This window comes from Eptesicus fuscus, chromosome 6 (assembly GCF_027574615.1).
Source record: "Eptesicus fuscus isolate TK198812 chromosome 6, DD_ASM_mEF_20220401, whole genome shotgun sequence".
Taxonomy (NCBI): Eukaryota; Metazoa; Chordata; class Mammalia; order Chiroptera; family Vespertilionidae; genus Eptesicus; species Eptesicus fuscus.
The window spans coordinates 88,200,141-88,223,464 of NC_072478.1; the positions used below are offsets into that span (position 1 = coordinate 88,200,141).

General features: G+C 49.3%; 1 protein-coding gene across 1 annotated transcript in view; it reads right to left on the reverse strand.

Annotated features, from left to right (window-relative positions):
• CCDC69 (coiled-coil domain containing 69) overlaps positions 1–7,903 on the reverse strand; it is a 33,650-nt gene extending 25,747 nt beyond the window's left edge. The window contains exon 1 of the mRNA XM_008152234.3: positions 7,710–7,903. Coding sequence (XP_008150456.1) covers positions 7,710–7,757 — 48 coding nt within the window. The 5' untranslated portion in view covers positions 7,758–7,903. The remainder of the gene's footprint in view (positions 1–7,709) is intronic.
• Positions 7,904–23,324: the final 15,421 nt, after the last annotated feature.

A 23,324-nucleotide genomic window follows, 5' to 3' on the forward strand; every position in this document is an offset into this window, starting at 1 on the left:
CTGAAGACACTGATGAGTCTAACCTGACTTCAGGGACCATCACTCCATCCTTTTTGTGGGCCTTCAAGGCTTTGTGTATTTCTGATCGAGTGCTTTGATTTACGCCCTCAGTATTTCTGCTTAGCTTAGAGAATTGAGTAATCAAAGGCACCTTAAGAATTCAACTGGCACCTCTGTCCCCCTAAACCACAGCCCTGGCTTCCCTTGGCCACATAGTTCTGTCACACCCATCTTGACCCAGAGGACAGGGTTGGAGGGGCCCCTGGAGACTGTTTACTCCAATTCCCCCTCCTACTTCCAGATGGAAAAACTGAGGCCCCAGCGGAGGGATGGGCAATAACTAGTCAGAGGCCACAAAGCAGGGGAGCAGAGCCTTAATGAGAATCCAGATTCAAGGCGGGGCCTGGAGTCCCTTCCGTTTCCTTAGTGCCTATACAGACGGAACCAAGTAGCTCAATGTTTAGGGGACGGGTGATTCTGAGCCTCAAGGGGCTCAGGTCACACCCCTCTGCAGTATCAGAGCTGCCTTTCCGGTGTCTGGACTCAGCGTGGGTGGGGCCCCAGCCCCATTCGTTTCAGGATCTGAACAACCACAGTCAGAGCGCATTGGCTGAGGGTGGAAGCAGGAAGGAGGTGGGGGCGGAGGCCCCAGGGGCCCCCTCCAGGGCCTTGGGTGGAGGAAAGGCAGGGCCTAAGTGTTCAGGGCTGTTGAGAAATGTGACTGTTCACACCCAAATTAGAGAAAGACGCAGAAGCAGGACCCACTCTTGACTCCCAGTCTAGTGCTTTCCTCTGCAGAGGCTGCAGCTGGTGTCCAAAAGCATTTGAGCATCGTCCAGGCACCTCCTTGTCTGCAATGCTCCCCACTCTTTTGCCAAACCATGGTTCCAAAGGGGAGGCCTTGGGTTCCGGTGCCCGTTTTGACTGGTGACAAGGTGGGGGTGGGAGTGTGAGAGGGTGGGGAGTAATGAACCTTAAGATAGATAACTTTCCTGGGGCAATTTATATATAAATCACCACCAAGCCGGTAACTTAAAACAACAGAAATGTATTCTCTCACAGTTCTGGAGGCTAGAAGTCCAAAATCAAGGTATCCGTTGGGTTGGTCCTCCTGGAGTTTCTGCAGGAGAGTCTGTCCCAGGCCTCTCTCCCAGCTCCTGGTGGCTGCCAGCCATCCTGGTGCTCCTTGGCTTGTAGGTGCATCTCTCCGATCTCTGCTTCTATCATCACATGGCCTTCTCCCTGAGTGTCCGTGTCCAAATTCCCCTGTTCTTATAAGGACACCAGTCATTGGATCGGGGCCCACAGTAATCCAGTATGACCTCATCTTAACTGGATTATATCCACAAAACACTATTTCAAATAAGGTCCTATTTATAGGTTCTGGGTGTACATGAGTTTTGCAGGGACACTCTTCAACCCAGCACAGATAACGTTTCTGATGCCGGGGCTGTTTCCTTAAGGAGGGACGGGGGTTGGGCTGCATGGGCAGTGGAGAAATGGTCAGGAGGTCTGCAAGGTTCATAGACACTCAATGAAAAAGAACTCCGCCTCTCGGGGGAAGAAGTACTGAAAGTAGGTCAGTTTGTACATCCCTATACGGGGGGTGGGGGGGGGGGGTGGGAGGGGGGTGGGGGAAGCATGGATGGGGACAGATGTTTTATGTATTGTGTAGTATTTGCCCTAGATGTTCTGGAAGACTCAGGTTTGACAATAAAGTGACACAAGATAAATGATTTTTAGGGATTAAAATTCACTTGCCGAGAGAAGTAGGATGGGTCGTCTTCAGGTAACGGACAGATTTAGATCTATCTACGGTGAAGATGGATGGGTTTTCTCTCGCTCCTTCTCTTCTTTGCTCCTTCACATGCGTGAGCTCACAGGAGCTCCCCTCCCCGCCTCTGCCAGTCCTGCTCTCCACCCCCCAAGGCTCCCAGTGCTCTGAGGGTAGAGGACGCTACGAGGAGGGGTGGAAACCCAAGTGCACCCCAAGATGTCAGAGCCAGGACTCAGGTCGTCTGCTAGACTCTTCGTTTTATGGGGCGGTGCGTGTGTGTGTGTGGGGGGGTGGGATCTCCTACTTTTTCCAAGTTGATTTTTTTGAACATGACCGTTTACGAATGTAATACCGACCCCTTGGGGCTCCTTTTCCAGGCAGGTTCCAGACTTTTGTTCAGTAGCTGCCCTAGGAACATGCGCTAGCAGGTGGCAGCGCCCCCCTACCAGGGTATCACCATCTTGACTTGTCTGCTTCTTAGCAACTGATTTGAAGTTTTATCGTTTCTGCCTTTTTTACAACACAAGTGCTGATGTGAAGCATGGGCCCCAAATGCAAGACCCAACTGAGGCGAAGACGAAGTGCTTAGCTGGCTGGGGCGTATCAGGCGATCAGGGGACCTACGCTAGCTGCCTGGAAATTCAACTACAAAGGAAAAGAACAGAATTAAAAGCGCGGGTATGTGCAGAAAAGGTGACACCGAAGAGTGCGCCTCCAAGGCAAGGATGATTCAAATGTTTTCTAATGCGTTTCAGGCCACAGAGTACCGAAATCTGGTCTGGCCTCACAGGTTTCAGGGCATGTGTATGGAAGCCTGTGTTGGGTTTAGCTGGGATGCTGTGTGGGGGGACGGTGGTTTCCAGGTTGGGCAAAAACCACCCAGAGGCCACATATACACCCATGTCCCACGATGTTTGGGGCAGAGGGCTCGGTGCCCAGGAGAGGCAGCTTCCCTTCACGGCCCCTCAGGGTCCCACCTTGGCACACTGCGTTAACAGGTCAGGTTTGCCCTGCCCCTACTACGCAGGGCCCTGCCTCTCCTGTGCCCCACTCAACCTAGCACACAGTCTAGTCCACCCACCTCAAAACCCAGCCAAGATGCCACCTCCCTCAGGAGCCTTCCTTTGTCCCCTCCACTCCCCTCCGAACACAGAGCCACAGTAGCCTGGGGTTAGGATGAAATGCCAGGATGCTCATGAATAATGTAAACACCCAGGTGTCCACTGGTTAAAAAAGTCACGGGACATCCACAGACTATTCGGTGGCCATTAAAAATCATGTCTCCAGCCCTGGCCAGTGTGGCTCAGTTGGTTGGGCATCGTCCAGTGCACCAAAAGGTTGTGGGTTCGATTCCCGATCAGGGAACACACCCAGGTTGTGGGTTAGATCCCTGGTTGGGGTGCATATAGGAGGCAGCCGATCGACGTTTCTCACCTCTCTCTCTCTCTCTCTCTCTCTCTCTCTCTCTCTCTTTCTAATTAATAAAAACATATTCTTGGGTGGGGATTGAAAAAAAAAATCATGTCTCCATGAACTATTTAACATGGGAGAATGCCCCAGCAAAATGTTAAGTAACTAGAATACAACCACTTAAAATAGTCACACTGATGTATAGTACACAGCAGGAAAAATAGAGAGAATGACACTGAAATGTACACAGAGGCTAGCTCTTAATGATGGGATTAGAAATGACTTTTAAGTTTCTTTATACTTTTCCAAATTTTGAAATTCTTCCTCAAACACTGTCATAAACAGAATAATTAGATTTCTTAAGTGGAATCCTAAATATTTGCTAGTCCCAGGTTTGTATCCCCTCTTCTATCCTTGCCAAAATATCCTCTGACCTCTACTTGAACTTCTCTCGAGATGGGGAACTCACTACCCTTCCTCCTCATGAGAAGTAGAATGTGGCTTCCGTTAGCTTCCCCTCACTGGCCACAATTCTACCTTCTGGAACAACAGAGAACAAAGCTACTCCTCGTGCTCCTTGACTCTACTGCAGAGGTTCGAAGGCAGAGGCCAGCCTCCAGGCTCATGCTCCCAACCCCAACAGCCACTCAAGGACGCTAATGTCCCCCTGGCTCCCACATGCCGCTTGCTTTCCTTGTGTACAATCTAGGCAGTGATGTGCTTAAAGTATAACTATGTTTCCCTTACGACAGTACCCACATTTGCCTCTTATCAAGGGTGTACCGCTTGCCAGTCAGTGCATAAGAGACTCTGTTATACACATTCTTTCATCTAATCTTTAGAACAACCCTATGACGCAGGAGCTAATATCACACCTATCTTACAGACGAGGAAACTGAGGCATAGGGAAGCCAAGTCCCTTCCATGACCACTTAATGGATCTGGGATGGAGGCAGGACTGAAGCAGCACCTAGCCCAGGGCCTCGTACACCAAGTTAATAACTGGATACATGAATCTAGTTCTAAACCCCCCTCCCCGCGTGTCTCTGGTTGAGTTTCATTATTATTTACTAGAGTCCCAGTGCATGAAATTCGTGCACGGGTAGGGTCCCTAGTGGCTGCCTGCTGCCGGCTGGGGCCTTGCTTCGTTTCGCGCTGCCCCCCTGGTGGTCAGTGCATGTCATAGCAAGCGACCGAACTCCCGGTTCGATGGAACTTCTGAGGGGACACCTAGCATATTAGCCTTTTATTATATAGGATATACACTGAGTGGCCAGATTATTATGCATTCAGAGATCATAATAATCTGGCCACTCAGTGTATATAGATGCCCATGCAGGCTCTTCCATGTTACTCACTTCTGCATCTCTCCCTTGGCCTCACCTGGCCTGTTACCTGGACGTGATCACAGAGTTACTGAATGACTGAGCCCCTGAGAACCTGCTCCCTGAGGCCCAGCTCTGGGAGCAGTGCTGAACCAGGTCTTGTCACCCTGCTCAGGCCTGTGAGGCTGTGGCCAGAGCAGAAGTCTTGGGGACTGGGGAGTTCAGACATCATGCCAGCCAGGGTGGATGGAAGACTCCATGACTTAGCCTCTCAATGGAGTCCAGAACAGCTAGTCAGCTGAGACCACCAGGCACTAAAACAGAAATCAGCCAACTCTCAAATCTTTGATCCTGGAGAGACTTTGAGAAGTCCCAGTGGTCAAGCCCTTGTCCCTAGCCAGGGTGGGTCCCACTGAAAGCTTTGGACTCATTCCTTGCTGCCTGCCACCTCCCCTCTCCACAACGAGCCCCATCACATGAGCTTTCTCTGGCTCAGCCTTTGCTCAGACTGCTCTCTCCGCCTCAACTGGGTAACTCCTACCAAACCTTCAACACTCAGTCAAGGCATCCCCCCACCCAATCCAAAAAGCCTTCCTATATCGCCCAAGGCTGGACGAGCTACTCCTGTTGCACCCTGGGCTAAGCCCTAGCCTGGCTCTTATTTGGCCCACATCCACTCACTCAAATACTAACGTAGCACCTGCTCTGCGCTCTGCACCAGGCGATGAGCACTGGATGCGGCGTGCAGAAAACCAGGCTCCGTTGCACAGCTTTGCCACCAACTGGCTCGATGACTTTGCCACCAACTGGCTCTATGACCTTGGTTTCCTCAGCTGTAAAGTGGGGAGGATGCTGCAGCTCCGCCTAGCTTCCAGGGCTCTTGTGAGCTCAGCAGGATGTGAAAGTACTCTGCAAACTGCCACGCAGGTTGAGTCATGGTTGTCGTGACCTGACCTCCTCTCGTCTGAGCTCATTTCTGTATCTCCCATCCTCAGAGTCCCCCTCTCTCCCAGGGGCCTGATAGCCAGTGGGATGGGCTTGGGAGCTCAGGGGTTGGCAGCTGGAGGAGAAACTGGGCATGGGCATGAAACAGGCATGAACTTTCAACAAAATCGATTTACAAATCCTGCCTCACAGGGGCAGGGCCCTGGCATTGCTGGGGCAAGGAAGACAGGCCAGGCTGCTCTGAGGCGACAGAGTGAAGGCTTTTATGCCAAAGGGCTTTGGAATCATTAAGAAGGCACCAGAAGCACAGGGTAGCGTGGAGGCAAAGAACACGGGACCAGGGGCCTAGGTACCAGGGTCCTCTCTAAGTTGCTCTCTGGGACATCAGTCCAGACCCTTCCCTTCTCCAGACCCCAGCCTCCATCTGTACACTCGGTGCTTCCGCCCAGGTGGCATCCAAGGCCCTTGCTCACTCGGATGTTCTGTGCTTGCCTTCACAGTTTGGGAGGGAGGTCCAGCCCAGGCTGTGCTCAGGACAGACAGGCACAGCTGGTAAGGCTCTCAGCAGGGCCAGGAGGCACGGGGACCCACGCTCGTGGTGGTCTCCTCTTCCAGCCTGTGGAAGGTCAGGCCGGCACAGGGCTCCTCCCCAGCCTCCTCCCACCACTGTGTGGATGGCTTTCACCGCGGGCCCATTTTGCAGACGGAGAGGTTGACACAGGTACACAGACTCGCCACGGTTAGAAATCATTCTGCACGTTCCCCTCCTCTTCCTTATCGAGGGGAAACTGAGGTCCAGAGAGTGGCAAGGGCTTTCTTAGGGTCACACATCATATTGCCGTTAGAGCCGGGATCTAAAGCCAGGACTGATGTCCACCTGTCCCCAGCTCGATTACAAGTCTCACACCAGGCTCAGGCTGATGGGCCCATCACCCTTGTCAGCCAGCCCTGTGCTTCCGCGGATGGAGGCAAGCCTCAGTTTCCCGGCTGGAGCCAGGGAGGACACGAGGGTTTCTGGGTCAGAGCTTGGTGAGGTTTTTCTGAACTGGCTGTAAAGGAGGAGCAAGGAAAGCTGGGGAGGCATTGTACTTGGGACCAAAACTTACCTTCCTGGACTAGGCACAGGGCAGGGAATAGAGTCGCACAGGCTGGGGACAGAACGGAACACCCAATAGGCAGAAAAGCTTGTGCTTGGGCACAAGCAAAGCCAGGTACAGCGAGAGACTCAAGTTCAATGAAAAGTGACTAAATATTCTCACAGGTTGGGCTCTGTCAGGGTCCCCACGGAACTGATCACCACATTTATGGGACCACTTATTCCCACCTGGCTGGAGGGCAGACAGTGGTAGGGAAAAGGGCCAGGACCTGAGGGGTCCCCCCTTTCCCCTGTGCGCCTCAGGTTGTCTCCAAGGAGGTTTGTCCTTCAGGCTCCAGGCTATGGACCTTCTGGGCTTGTCAGACCCCAAGGGGCAGCTGGTCCCACTGCAAGAAACCTGAGTAGTGTCTCCTGGGTCCTAACCCAGCTCTGAGGCCCCTTGGGGGAGGGGCAGGAAGGGAGGGAAGGGCAGCAGGCGGTAGATCTCCACCCTCGTTAGCCCCTCCCAGCTCTCCCCACCCCCCCCCCCCACCCCCCAACCCCAGCACAGCCCACAAGCGCCCGCTTTGGGTCCCAAAGAGGCTCTAGACCAGCGATTGTCAAACTTTAAACCTTATTGTAATCACCGGAGTATCTTGTTAAAAGACCAGCTCTGTTGGAGCAGTCTGGGGCAGAGCCTGAGATTCTGCATTTCTAACAGGTCCCACGTCATGCAGATGCTGTGACGCCGTGGACCACTCTGCGAGCAGCGGCCCTAGAGATGATCTGCTTCGGACCCGTGGGAACGCCGAAGGGCCAGAGAGGTCCAGCCACTTGTCCGTGGCCACACAGCGACCGGCCCCGGACCGAAGGAAAAGGGCACCTGCCACCGGCGCGAGAGATTTCCTCCCTCTGGCGGAGGAATGATCTGCCCTTCCCAGGCCCAGCGGCCGTGTTGGTAAACTCCGCTGCCCCGCGCCGCTCAGCCCCGGGCTGGGAGAAAGAGCGCCGCCCGCCCGGCCGCCCTTCCCCGCCTCCCTCCGTGCCGGCCTCTTGCCGTTCTCCGCCGGGCACCCCCGCGCCGGCCGGGGGGGGGAGCCCGCGGCGCCGAGGGTCCCCTGCCCCGGAGCGGCTCCACACTTCCCTTCCCTTCCGAAGGCAAACTTCTCCGCCTTACCTTCTTGGGGGGTTTGCAGCAGCTCAGCCTGCTGTGTCCGCAGCCCATCCTCCTCCGGGGGCTCCCGGACGCCGCCTCCTAATTCCGGGGCCCCCAGAGGACCCTGCCGCCCGGGCCCCGCTGCCGGCTGCGCGCCTGCCGGCCAGGGCTGCGGGCGAGACCCTGAAACTGAACCTGAAAGCGCAGACTTGAGCCCGAGCGGCGCGGCCGCGCGCCGTAAATACCCGAAGAGCGGGGCCTCGGCGAAATCCCTGGGGCTCGCCGCGCCACCGCTCGAGGCAGGTGACCAGAATCTTTGGCAATGATAGGAACCTCTGGTCTGGGCGGAAAAGATCCCGACGAGCAATGGATGCTTTTCCGGGCACTCAGCAGAGAAAAGGCCAGGGGGAAAAAAAAAATCAAAACAATTTTTTATTAAATACAACAGCTGCCACTTCGTGAGGGCTGTTTCTATCCCGGCTACTTTTTACATATTGTTTCTATTTCTTGCCATCTCTTTGCAACAGAAGTGTTATCGCCTCCATTTTACAGGTGAGGCTCAGAGATGTGAAGTGATTTGCCTAAGCTCACATAACTGGTAAGTACCAGAGCCCAGGTATAATCCAGTTTTAACTCCAGAACCTAAGCTTTGAACCACTTCCTTACAAATACATAACAATATTAAGTTTAATTGCAATGCCTCCTCACGTCTGGGTGGAGACCTCTTTCCGGCTATGATATTCAACTCGATCGATCTGAGATGGATGTTATCCATCAAAACAACTTTGTGAGGCAGACAGCACATACAGTGGGAATACGGAACATAAAATGCCTGGGGGAGATACTTTTTAATCTGCCCTCACTTTGTGACTAGCTGAGGTTTCTAGGAGTAGCAAGGCAGGAAAAAGACACCCAACTCTGAAAATCAGTGTGCAGGTGTGTCTGTGTGTATATTAGGAAATTACACAAGGCCCAGAGACACTTGCAAAGGGTGTGGATGAAAGGGGCTTACAGTCATGAACCGGGAAAGAATACGAGACCACCAAAGAAATTCCTCCTCCACAGAGCACAAGACCAAGTGCAACAGGTCCTAAGAAAGGAAACGAAGGGCACGGGTGACATTAGGTTCTTGGAAGGAGAAGAATATAGGATGGTTGTTCACAAAGTATGTTCCCAAATCAGCAGCGTCGAGACCACCAGAGAACTTTGTTAGAAATACAGAGTCTCAGGCCCCACGCAGACCTATAGATCCTAAACTCTGGGAGTGGGTCTCAGGCATCTAAAGCTTCACAAGCCCTCCTGGTCATCCTGGCCCAGGCTGAAGCTTGAGAACCACTATTGTAGGATGGGCTAACTGGGTAATGAGCAGAGTGTCTACTTAATATTTATCAAAACAGTGCTCATAATTTAGTCAAAACCAACAAGGCCCAAACCAAAACAACCGAAACATCCAAGAAAAGAATATTGGTTAAATAAATGATGCTCTATCCATAAAAATAGAATGTCATGCAATCAGCAAAAACACTGATGAAGATGAATGTTTTAAGTATTATAAAATGTAATAAATTCATTCTTATTTTAAAAAGTGTTATTAGTGACTACTTCTGGGTGGGTGAGATTTTAGATTTTTAAAATTATTCGTCATCTTCTTATGTTAAAAATGAGTATATACTTATTACTATCGTAATAAGAAAATTAGTACTGTAATAAGAAAAAAGGGTTTTAAAAATATATAATTTTAAATCCATGCATGAGACTGAGACTAGTTTTTCACCATCAAGTCATGAGCAAGTATGTGAAGTCCCAAAGTAATAGATAATGACTATGAAAAGCAACAAAAATGGCAAAAATGCAGCCGGCTGATGTGGTGCAGTGGTTGAGTATCAACCTATGAACCAGGAGGTGTCATGGTTCGATTCCAGGTCAGGACACATGCCTGGGTTTCGGGCTTGATCCCAGTAGGGGGCATGCAGGAGGCAGCCAATCAACGATTCTCATCATTGATGTTTGTTCTCTCCTTTCCTCTCTGAAATCAATAAAAATACATTTTTAAATGGCAAAAATGCATGGGGAGATCATCCCGAAACACTTATTTTCCCCTTTGGAGAGTTTATCATATGAACATTGAAGAGTTGAATTTTTTAAATTGTTCTTGACTTGTCATGTCAACAAACGCAATCAATACCTGGGCCGGTGGCTGGGAACTAGGAAGGCAGATTCGGTTCCTGGAGCCTTTATTCTCAGGAGGTCTTGCCTCCAGCTTTCTTGAGCTTTAAGTCCAGGCTTAGGTTTCTCACTTTCACACAACTTGGCTTTTTTTTTTTTTTAATGTTTTTATTGATTTTTAGAGAGAGAGGAAGAGGAAGGGATAGAGAGATAGAAACATAGATGAGAGAGAAACATCATTGATCAGCTGCCTCTTGCATGCCCCCTACTGGGGATCAAGCCCGCAACCCCGGGGAATGTGCCCTGACTGGGAATCAAGCCAGTGACCTCTTTGTTCCTGGATCGACACTTAGCCACTGAGCCACACCGGCCAGGCAGAACTTGGCTTTTAAATGATGTGCTTCAGAGTTCTGCCTGAGGGGTGGGCTGGGGGGAGCTCTAGAGAGTTTTGCTTTAGTAACTTAAGTCTGAATATGTGGCTAATGAGATTTTCAGTGGTTGATATACCAGTCAGAGTAGGTTAGGTTTTGCTGCAAGAATGAAAAACAGAAATGTCCGTGGCTTAACACAAGTGAAGCTAGGTTTTGCTCACACTACCTGTTCAGCATGGGAGGCAGTGGGCTCTGTTTTACAGCGAAACCTACGCCATCCTATGATGCAGCCATCTCAACACCGTGGCTCCGGGGTTTGCCAGGGCAAGAGAAGAGAGTGCACAGAGAATGGTGCATGGAGTCGTAAATGCTTCCACTCAGAAGTGACACCCGTTAAGACCATTCACATTCCATTGGCCAAAGCAAGGCATCCTACAGTCATGCCCAGCTTCAAAGTGCTGGGGAAGCGCAGCCTGTGCCCAGAAGGAGGGGAAAGCCCCAAATAGTGGTGAACAAGCAGTCAAGTCTGCCACAGTGAGCTATCAACAGGCAGGTTCTATGGTGTGCCCGTTTCTTGGACAAGTTAGGTGAATAACTCATCCTGATTTGCTCCGGATTTCCCCGCGTTTAGCACCGAAAATCCTATGTCCCAGAAAACTATGAGCAAGGTATACTGAGGTACCAGAGAAGTTCTTGTCAGTGGATTAGTCACAATCCGTTTTGTTTTGGTTTTGTTCGTTTGTTTTGGACATGAGACCTACACCTAGGAAAAAATGGGAAGCAATGCAAAACAGGTTATAAAGCTAATGTCGAGTTGTATTCTCCATGTCAGTGGTCGGCAAACTCATTAGTCAACAGAGCCAAATATCAACAGTACAACGATTGAAATTTCTTTTGAGAGCCAAATTTTTTAAACTTAAACTTCTTCTAACGCCACTTCTTCAAAATAGACTCACCCAGGCCATGGTATTTTGTGGAGGAGCCACACTCAAGGGGCCAAAGAGCCGCTTGTGGCTCGCGAGCAGCAGTTTGCCGACCACGGCTCCATGTATTAAAAGGAGATAAAGAGACCATGGTGGATGGGGATGGGGAAGGAGGACTCCCTGGAGGAATATTAAAACCAAAGGATATGTATGCCAAAGGGAATCCTAGAATCTCAGGATGGGCTGGTATCTGACGCTTCTGCTGCTTGCAGCTCAAATCTCTTCGCCAATTTCCTTCCTCGGTGTCTGTGGAGCCTAGGATCAAATACCTCCAGTGTAGGAGAAGCCATCACCTATCTCGCCATATCTGGGGGGGGGAAGAGGAGAAGTAGGGGGGCGTCGTTACAAGAAGGAGGAACAGTGTGAGTCAAGTCAGGGTAGAGTGTGGAGGTTGGGGAGTCAGGGAGCGAAAATTTAGTGTTTGTAGCTAGGTTGTGTGTAAAGGGTTAAAGGGGAGGATGGGGTGGGCTCTCTTGCGAAACGTTGGAAAGAACAGTAAGATTTACCCACAGCCTCTTCCACTAGAAAAGCACGAGGTACCCATTCATAAAAAGTTGTGCATAGACCCTCAGGCAGCTCAGAGCCCCCTGCAGCCCATGCAACGGGGCTGTGTCTGGATCCAGGTTAAGAAGCCCTGGACGCAGTGGTTGCTAAACATCTTTCTAGCTCCCAAAGCCTTTTCTGTCCCAGTTCTTCTGCTCGAGCCCAGTTGTTTTCCAGACACACGCTATCTGCCCAGAGTGACTTCCTTCACCATTCACCTCTGTAGGTTATAGTCTACCCGTGTGTCAAACAGCAGCCCAGTGACCCCTCCGAACGCCTTGCAGCACCTGTTCCACGGTTCTCTTAGCGCCCTTGGCAGTGCTCCTCCGAGTTACACTTGTTTGTGTGCTCTGCGTATCCTCCCTAATGGACTAAAGGTTACACAGCTCTGTCTCCTCCCTCCTCTCCCCACCCCGTACTTAACAGATTGTGGCAGAGATTTCCAGGCACCTCATTCAACTTGCATTCTACCCTCTTCCCTCGTTACTGAACCCCGATATGCTCTGGGACGGCCATGTGCTGGGCTGACAGGCTCCTTACCCAGCTCCCCTTGCATCTGGGGGCGGCCAGGGAGATGTAAGGGGAAATTACTGGTTGGAGCTTCCAGGAAATCTTTTAATAGGGGAATGACTCAGCTTGGAGCAGGGATCCCTCTTTCCTTGCTCCACACCCCCCTTTTCCTGCCTGGAATACAGACATGATGGCTGGAGTCCAGCAGCCATTTTGTTACCCTGAGCCAAAAGATGGGAGGTGCCTTTATCTCTGGTGAATTTATAGGAACCCCTGGACCAGCCTTGATCAGCTACTCCCTAACATTTTTACATAATAGAATAAATAACAAATTTGTTTAACCCACTGCCATTGAGAGTCCGTCTAGTGAATGCAATGTCTAACCAATCCACAGTTACTAATTTAGATTTGTTCTATTGAATTGGATAAGAATAGTTTTCTCTTACAGATGCTCCCCAGCTTCAGTTCTGGAGGTGGGAAGTGAGGCTCTGCTGAGCTTTGCCAGCCTCTTGATGGAGACGTTTTTGACAGCTTTCTCTTGGAAGGTACATCTATAAGAGAAGAAAATGAGAGGAAACCTAAAGTTATTGAGTCCTTATGCTCCTACTGCAGTGTTGCTGAAGGAATGAGCAGGTCATTTGCTTCACATCATCTGGGCATTGTTGGTTAAAGCCCAGTTTCCCTGGAGCCCTCTCTCCTTTCCCCTCCATTGAATCAGGGCCTGCAGGACTGAGTCCGCGGAATGTTCGCACTAAAATTTGAGCCTTATTGGTCAAACGGTTGTGGTGGGTCATCTCAGCAGGAATCAAATCGCTACATTAATTACACTGAGCTGTGTCGAATTGAATTAATGGGGAAGTCCTTTGAAAGGAGGATTGAGTCTGAGTAATGCTAATTATCAAGAAGCCATCCCTGCCTGTTTTCCCAGGAGACCTGTGGTTTGGGATTTGGGACTGCCTTGGGAGAGGTGGCAAGATTCACATTACCATGTCCCTTTACCAAGCGTCGATTCATGCCAATAACCGTTGGTGAGCACTTTCTCTGTTCAGTGAAGTTCAGGTGGAAGTCCTAGGGCTTTTCTCTAGGGAGAACTGCACATCACCTCTTTGCGGGGGTGCTGGGGCCTGGAGGGTACTAGAAATGAGCAGAGTGGACATTTCTTCACAGCGGTGGTCTCAAAACGTGGTCCAGGAATCATCATCATCATCATCAGCAGCAGCATCTCTTGGGAAATTGTTAGAAGTGCAAACTCTTGGGCCTCACCCCAGGCCCGCTGCATCAGAAATTGCTGGCTTAGGGGCCCAGGAACCAGTGTTTCACATGTCCCCATGGAAGTCTGATGTGTACGTATGCTTTGACCTTTCTGTCCTCCGCAGGTCTGACAGCCACTTTTTTTTTTAATGGGCACAGAGATAAAGGGTAGAGTGGAGTCCAGGAGTCTATAGATGAGCCCCATTTTCCATGTTTGAGCATCCTTGGCTGGGCTGCGTGACTGGTGTCTGAGCCGCCTCCACCTGCACCCTCCACGTGAAGCCCAAGGGACTGCTCCATGGCCTCTGAGCCATCTCCCTTCTAGGGACTAAGAGTCACTTTATGCATAGGGTCCTCTGATGAGCAGCTTGGTGACTTAAATGTAATCAAATGAACACCAGCTGGGGGCTTTTGAGGCCCAGATCAGAGATGTATATTCACTTGTCTGGCTGCACCTAAATCAATAATCTACTTGTCCCCTCCTACAACCCCCACATATCCCTTATCATAGGACTATGTTTGCCCCTTCTGCATTTCCTACCCAACATCACGTTGTCAATTCCATTCAGTTCCAAACATATTTACTGTGTATTCTGACTCAGTGGGAATCACACTCTCCAGGAGCCCACCTCATTCTTGAGTTGAAAAATGACTAGTTTTCCACCTATGTCACCTGCTCTTTAATCACACTTTAAGCAACTGCTTTTCACCAGATAACTGCCCTAACCCCTCCCTTTTGGAAAACCTGGTGTTTCCGGCCCTGGTCTCACCTTCCTTGCTCACTCTGATGGGAGCATCTTACCCACATGAAACGAATTAAAATGAGACTCAGAGGATGTAAGGACAGGGGCTGTGTTTTCCAAGACAAAAATTGGAAAACGTAATTTAGCAAAGGAATTTATGACATTTATGTTTTTTATTGACTCGATTCATTCATTTATTCGTTGCCAACATATTGGAATTCTGGGGCATCTCAATAGTTTATGGGATTAGGAGGTAGAATATTTGTCAGTGGGAGGGGCCCAGAACATATGAGAAATATGATCGAGGTCCAAGGCTTAAAACTTAAATGTCTACAGGGCTGGTAGGCACATAAATGAGGAGAGGGCCAGCATGAGATGGGCTGGGGTGCACACTGGGAACCAACCACAAACCCTGCAGAAGGAGCACCGGTGGGTGTGCAGCAGTGGATGGGCCTTAGAAGGAAATGAAGGCCCAGGCTGGCCTGACCTTCCAGTCAGTTTTTCAAGAGAAACTAGAAATTGGGGTTTCTTAAATGTAACATCTCTCTCTCTCTCTCTCTCTCTCTCTCTCTCTCTCTCTCTCTCTTTCACACACACACACACACACACACACACACACACACACACACACTCACACACACACACAGTTATGCAGGCCAAACCAAATATTTAATATTTGCTGGAGGTTATATCACCTGTGGTCCAGGTAGGCAAATGATGTAACAAGGCCTATGGGAAAATACTATGAAAGCAAAAGGGATCTCGAATTCCATCTGGGGGGAGGAAAGGGAAGAGCAGGCTTCACCGAGGGGGTGATGTTTGCGCTGGGCTGTGTGGATTACGCATGGGTTCCTCTTGTCAAGAAAGTGGGGAAGTTTAACTATGTGAGGTCATGGATGTGTCAACTGACCTTACTGTAGTGATCATTTTGCAAGGTAAACATGTATACAATTAAAATTTTTAAAAAAGAAAAAAATTAAGAAAAAGAAAGGAGGGAAGAACACTCATGCCCAGTGCGGTGTGGCTTTTCAGGGGGCTCAGGGGCTTCCTGTGGCTGGAAGTGCTGGGTGAACGCAGGGAGTGGGGGAGGGGCACCAGAAGGACTGCAGCCCCCAGGCCCAGCTCAGGCCCTGCCCTCACTGAGCTCCCAGCCTGATATAATATAGTAACTACGGTGGCGGTGGCATGTGCAAGGCAGAGTGTGGGCTGCTGCAGGGGTAGTGGGGTAGGCGGAGAGCAGTTTCCTCTCCTCTCAGCCTGGGAGGCGGCAGCTAGCAGCCGGCAGTGTTGTGGTTACCGGGGCCTTGGGTTACAACACATGTTTGTTTTTAAGAAACGTTGCAATACCTTTTAAATCAGGGCTCTGGACAGGATCCAAGGACAGTAGCAGGACCAGTCCCCGTGGCGCTTCTTAAAGCAGCAGCTGCAGGGGGCGGGAGTCTTGGGAACCTGGACTGCGGGGCGGGCCTGCGTTAGGCAGGGCTTGGAAGCTGGGCAAGGCTGGAAGGAGATCAAATCCCCAGTTCACCTCATTGCCCTTCTCCTCCAAGGCCCTGTGGGCCTGGAACACTTGAAGATGGTCAGTCTCCCAAGCTGTCTTGGAAAACTAGAAGCAGTGGGCACAAGCCCTGAGGAATGAGAGGTCCACATCCTTCCGAGGAAAGACCTTCCAAATGGTCCAAGATTCAGGGGTCCAGCTTGACAGGGAGTGAGTGCCCCATTTTGGGAGGCATGCAAGCAGAGACTGACATTGGTAGGGCCTATGGGAAAAGGCAGGCAGGGGCCTGCTGAGGGCGTGGATGCTCAGAGCCATTTTGATTGCGCCTGGAAGGGATCTTGGTCCCTTTTCAAAGACAGAAGCTACTCCTCAAAGGAGTCACGATGGGGATTCATGAGACTCCCATTCTGGTGTACTGTTGCGGGGAATGTAAAATGGTGCCGGCGTTATGGAAAACAGTATGGAGGTTCCGCAAAGAATTCAAAGCACCCAGCAATCCCACTTCTGGGTATACATCCCAAAGAATTGAGATTGGGATCATAAGAGATCTCTGCGTACCTGGGTCCATTGCAACATGATTCACAATAGCCAAAATAGGGAAACAGCCCCCCTATCCACGGACAGATAATGGAGGACAGAATGCTGAGTGAAATAAACCAACCACAAAAGGACAGATACTGTGTGATTCCACTTACATGAAGTTTCTGAAACAGGCAGCTCGTAGAAGCCTCGAACAGAAAGCTGGTTCTAGAGATCTGTGGCACAACATGGTGCCTAGAGTCAACAACACTCTGTTGTGCACTTAAACATTTGTTAAGATGGTGGATCTCATGCTCAGTGTTCTTACCACAAAAACAAACAAAGGAACAAAAACAAAAACCAAGGTGGGGGGGATTTTTGGAAGTCATAGGTATGCCTATTGATTTTGGTGATGATTTCTGGGGTGTATGCATATGTTCAAACTCATTGAATTGTATACATTAAATATGTGCAGGTTTTTTTTACACCAATTATACCATCAAGAAAGTTTGTGTGTTTTTTTTAAGAGAGAGAGAGGAAATGAGAGGGAGAGAGAAACATCAATGTGAGAGCGAAACATCAATTGGCTGCTTCCTGCACGCTGCCTACTGGGGATTGAGCCTGCAAACTGAGCATGTGCCCTGACCAGAATTGAACTGGCAACCTTTTGATACATGGGATGATGCTCAACCAAATGAGCCACACTGGCCAGGGCAAGAAAGTTATTTAAAATTTTATTTTCCATTCTGATTCTTGGCTTGCTATTGATTTGCACTTGACCCTGCATAATTCACATACATTCATTTCTCTGGCCTCACATCCTCACCCTTCCATTTACACAGTGTCTGGCATGGAGTAAGCTCTAGCAAAGATTTGTTGAATGAATGAATGAATGAATGATTTGGATTGGGGCTGAAGTTGGATAGGGATCAGCGAACTTCATAGTTTACAAAAAATTCCTGAATTATTCACAATCATGTGCATATAAGCAATTAACATTTTTTCTGGGTGGAGGGTTTATAGTCTTAATCACCATCACCATAACTTATTGAGGATTTATTATGATATGCTAAGGTCTTCAGATACCTTTTCACGTTTAATCTTCAGGAACTGTGAGGGGGATTGGATAGGTTACTAATTCCGCTCTACGAAAGTGGAAACTCAGGTTGGGGATTGTAAGCACCTGCTTAGGGCCAGGTGCTGGATTTGAACCCAAGTCCATCCGACTCCACAACCTGAGCTCCTGATGAAGTACCACAGCTTCTCAAAGAGATCTGTGACCTCAGAAGGTAAACAGGAACGTTCTATGGCTCTAGAGTTCTATTTCTCTGCGGGACTGTGGGGGATGGGGGAGAAGGGGCTGAGGTGGGGGGAAAAGAAAGCTAGCGCGAGCAGGACAGCGCCCACGCCAGCAAGGGCTGCTATTTAGAGCCGCCCCAGAGCCCCTAGGAAAGGATGATAAGGGGGCGGGCAGGGAAGAGCAGTTGAAACAGGAGCCCCAGGAGGGGGAGGGGGCTATCTCCTCTCCCGCCCCTGCTGCCTCAAGCTCACCCTGTCGCCTGATGTCTAAATAAGGCTTAGAGGCACATTCTAGGCGGCTAAAAATAAACGCCGGCTCCCCCCCTGCCCTTGGGCTCTGGCGACCTCCCCAGCCCCGTCAGGGCTCCCCTTGGCAGGACCCGCGCTCCCGGGGCACGCCTTCGGGGGTACAGAATCAGGTCTTTCTGGGGACCCAGGGTTCTGATGGGAGTGCCGCCTTCTACGAGACCTGGACAGAGATCAGGACGCCTGCGTCCTACTCTGAACTTTGCCCGGACAAACCTGCAGGCGTACTTCTCCCCCTCTCTGAATCTCAGTCTCCCCACATGTAAAACGCGGACGTTGCAATAATGATGTTAAAGCTCTGGCATTTGTGAATGAAGTCAGAATCCCACACTCTGGGATCGAACTTCAGAATGTGCCCACTGGGATTCTTTAGGGTACATCTGTCCTGCAGACTTATTTTTAGCTCCCTCCGTCTTTGGCAATGATCTGAATTAGTTGCCCATTCTTAACGATTTAAAGAATTCACACAAAAGTCCGAGATTCCCAACCTCTTGGAAAAATCCGATCTGTCCACACGGGGCCAGTGTTTTCTGGCAACCTGAGTCTGAATTGGGTAGCGGCCGCCCCCTGTCGGCATGATGAGTGTACTACAGGTGGCTGCTGCCGCCCTCCCTAAGGGTCAGGACCCTCATAACCTCTCTCTCAACCCCACCCTGTTGTGAGACTTCAGACTATCAAGGCGCTCTGGGGCATTGCCTGGACCTCCGAAGACGTCAGTGGGATTGTCTTTGTTTGGAAAAATATTAGCAGACACGCCCAAGGTCTGTTGAATTCAAATAACCCCCAAGAGCCACTTTGGAGGCCAGCAGAGGGGTGAGGGCCAGGGAAGGAAGCCGGGAGGGAGGAAGGGTAAGAAAAGGAGAGCAGAGCTGTTGGAAGAACAGGATTCTGGTCAGCCTTGCTAGGAGTCACCCAGCTCCTTTAGGGCAGCTCACTGGAGCCAGACTCTCCAAAGAATCAAAGATGCTGCATCTGTGATAGTGGGGAAGGGCATGTAATAAGAATAGAGCCACAGTTGTTTCATAGTTAGCCACCTTCCTAACTATAGATAAGAAGTGTTCTTACAAACCCTTGGAAACTGGAGGATGTGGTGCAGCTTGACCCAGAAGACAAACAGAGTTGCAAAAAGATAAGAGACACCTTGGGGCCCCGGATGTGTCCATGGCTCAGAAAAGAAAATGCATTTTGAGAACAAAGGACAGTGTGAGCTTTGATTGGTTGCTGTGCCTGGACCCGGACCCCCTCTGGGAGTTTGCTGCAGGAATGCTGACCATTCTCAGGTCCCAGGAACTGGTAGAGCTGGGTTTAACCATCATTGAAAATTAACTACCTTGTTATTAGACTTCAAGATCCTGGAAGGAGACACACCGACCACAGACCCTGCAGCCATTCCCTCCCCTGTCCCCCCTACACCCTTGCATGCAGCCTCTCTTCCTTATCCCTATATGATCAGCCAGCTAGCAGGAGGGGGTAGATTTTTGTGGACGACCTGCTGCTCTCCCATACTGCTGGCATTATTGGAATAAACGCTCGTATATGATTCAACCCTGTCTCTGCTTAATTAGCTCAAGTAGTGACAGGCAGCCCAGACCCATTATTTGTCTGGTTTCATCTGGACTGGCCCTCAGACGAATGGAATCCGTCCCACCTCAACAGTACGGTGTGGGGGAGGAAGAAATTTTACTCCCCTTCTAGATTCTTCTGGCTGATCTAATAATTAAGTTGCCATGAGACAGATTAACAGGGGAAAAAAAATAACCAAACTTAATTACATGCATATGAACGGGAATCCCACATACAGGAGAGGTTCAGAGACAGAAAGGGAAAATAAGGACTATATGACATTCTGAGCTAAGGAAAAGGTCAGGCACCTGGGTCTTCTGAGGGGAGGGAGGAAGGTCATTCACAATAGGATGAGAGCAGATGTTTAGTAATTGGGTTTGTGCCCTGTCCTATAGATAGGTCATAAACAGTTATTTCCGGCGATAGCTCTTATTGTGGCCAAGGCCCCTAATTTAAATTATTTAAAGGAGAGGTAGAAGGCTTATGTGAGCCTGCAGGGTTTTAATTGCTTTCAGCTCAAAATAATCCTCATGCCAAAGTGGCACAAAGTAGGGGAGGCCTGTTCTGAACCCCTTGAAGGGTGATGGGGTGTAGACATGAGAACCTGGGAACAACTGAGGCCTTGTTCTTCCTGCTGTTTCACCAGACACCTTCCTTGGGAGAAAACAGTGACTCCATAGCTGTCCCTCAGCAGCCACTCGGGGGTGGAAGAAGTGGGTCTAGTTCAGACCCTGCTTCTCTGTGGTCCTCAGCCCCTCAGCATTGGCCTCATAGGCAGCTTGTTACAAATACAAATTATTGAGCTCCAGCCTCACCTACTGAGTCATAATCTGCACTTTAAACGGGGATCCCAGGTGGTTTGCATGCATTAGATAAAAACTGCTTTAGACCAGTCATTCTCCTGTAGGCTGCACCTTGGAATCCCCTGGGGGACTTTTAAAAAATGCTGATGCTCTGTCCCACCCAGGGGTGTAGCCTGGGCTTGGACTCAGGTTGTTTAAAGCCGTCCAGGTGATTCCCATGTGTAGCCAACACTGAGAATCAAAGCTCTAGGCAAAGGCTGTAATGAGATGAAAATATTTGGGAATTAAAGTGATGCAAACGTGTATAGGGCCCACCCAGATGGAGGCTGGTCGGGGAGGCTGCTCTTGAGGCAACTTCCCCAGCCCTGTTTGTCTTGCCAGACCAGTACAGCTCTGCTCCCCAGGGCATTTCCAGGCCTCTCCAGGTGCTCTCAGGTTTCAGAAGAGCAAGGTGAGAAGGGAGTGGTGCTCCTGTTAGCTCTGCAATCATGCCCTGGGATGTGGCCCTGAGCAGGGAGACCAGAAACCTGGGTCCTCATCCTACCTCTGCTGGGTGGCTTTGGGCTCCAGTGTCTTGCTCTCTAACGTGGGCTAATCAGAGGGGATTGAAATCACGTCTAGTGTTCCTTCCACTTTATACATATACACACACTCTCAAAGTTGAAAGGGACTTCGTAGAGCTCTGGCCCGATACTTAGTTGGTTTGAGTGTCTTCCTGATATGCCAAGTTTGTGGGTTTGATCCCCCGTCAGGGCACATACAAGAAGCAAACAGTGAATGCCTAAATAAGTGGAACAACAAATCAATGTTTTTCTCTATCTCTCTCCCTCCCTCTCTCTAAAATCAATCAATAAATATTAAAAATAAAAACAAACAAACAAACAAAAGAAAGGGACCTAAGAGCTCATCTAGCTTGACCTTATCTTCCCACAAATGAGAAAACTGAGGACCAGAGAGGTTAAAGGCATTGTCTAACGTCAGAAATATCACTACCATTTAAAGAAAAAATGGGGCTTTGTTAAAGAACAAAATTCAACCGAGTAAGTTTGAAGGTCTAATTGGCTTTATTAAGTGATTCATGAATATGGCAGCATCCTATTTAGCAGCTAGAAGGGTGCTTCTGAAGGGTTGTACAGAATGGAAGGTTTTTATAGGCAGAAAGCGAGTGGGACTAGGAAGTTAAAAGAGTAGATTATTTCAGGCAAGGATACCTTTCTTTGGGAGAAGGCGGGGGGGGGGGGGGGGGGGGGGGGCGGGGGGGCGGAAAGGGAGGCCGGGGTCTTGTCAGGCAGATTACTTCACTAGTATTGAGCAGGAAATTCCAGATCATTAAAATTTCACTTCTGAGAGAGACTGAAACCACAATTAGGTTAGTTATTAAGTTTTGGCTTGGTGATGTGGCTGAGCAAAAGTGACTCCATTTGGCCATTGTTTCTTTTTTGGTAACACCTTCAATGGAAAACTATTCATTTTCTAGAGCATACTCTTCTACATGCCTAGTTCGGATTCTGTGATGAGCTCTATCTATGCCTTTCATTGCCTCTGAAGTTGCAGATAATTCATAAGAATGGAAAGTAATCTTTGCCTTCTCTAATGTATGTTCATTTTATATCAATAGGAGTTATGATTTTGCCTTCTGTTAAAGAGAAAACCACAGACCCAAAATGGCATCACTTATGCTAAAGACCATGATACCAAATCTAGATTTAGTACCTGACCTAATCATTGTTTCAACCTTTCCTAGAAATATAATCTTAAAATTTCAGTCTGGAACCAGTAAAGTAACCTGTCACATGGGCCCTCTCCATCCAGAAAGAAGAGGCAATCTGCCTAAAACCCCTGGCTGTTCACTTGCCCCCAGAAGATGTCTGAAAAATAATCCTTTCCTTTTGTAAAGGGTTCCTTGCCTGACCCTTTTCCCTATAAAAACCTGTCATTTTGTACAACTCCACAGCGTCCTTCCAGTTGCTAGATGGGATGCTGTCCAATTCATGAATTGCTTAATAAAGCCATTAGATCTTTAAATTTACTCCGTTGAATTTTGTATTTTAACACTTTCTTTTGAAAATTACTCTATAATAAAAAGAATAGCCAAGATTTAAGAGTCTTACTAGGATGTTCTATGGATCAAGCTAGCTGGACAGAATATGCAAGATTTAAAACCAGATGTCCAGACTATATTTGGGTTGAAATCCCACCGAGACCAGTTAGTAACCAAGTGTTCTTATGTCTACACCATCAGCTTTGAAGGGGTTCAGAACAGGGCTCCCCAAGATGTGCCGCTTTGCATGTGAATTCTTTTGAAGGCAATGAAAACCCTAGGGCTCATGAGAAAATTCCACTTTTCCCCTAAAGAATTTAAATTTGGGGCCTTGTCCAAAATAAGAATTATCGCCAGAAATAACCTTTTATGACCTATCTATAGGACACCTAATTACTGAATATCTGCTCTTCGCATCCTGTGAATGACCTTCCTCCCCTCAGAAGACTCAGGTGCCTGACCTATCCTTAGCTCAGGATGTCATATTTTCCTCATATTACTTTTCTGTCTCAGAACCTCTCATGTATGTGGGGTCTCAGACTCTCTCATGGATTGGGGGAGAGTTCCCATACATAGGTTTGTGTAGAGAGTGCCTGGGAAGGCGCATGAGCTGATTGTCAGCTGAGTCCAGTGGTGTTGGCAGAGCCATGTCCTGGAAACATACCTTGCCAGAGGCAGGTATGTTGTCAGCCTGACCTTTAGCTCAGGTGCCAGGGAGTGGGCTTAATTATCTAAGTTCAGCCAGGTGCCAGGAACGGGCGCAATTATCTGGCTCAGCCAGGAGTGACAATTACAAAGAAGCCACAAGAATGAAGAATTGCAGCTTGATCTTTAACCATGACTTCACATAATTTCCTTTGTCTTAAACTCTAGTAAAACTTCCTGGTATCATGCTGTATATAATAAACGTGCTATACCAGCTCTGGGTCACTGTCTCTCCATCTGAGGGCAGCGTCCCACCTGGTCCCAGCTTTCCCTACTGTTTCTGTGTCTGTCTCTTTCTTTTTCTCAATCCCCCGTCACCCCTACTCAGGACTTGT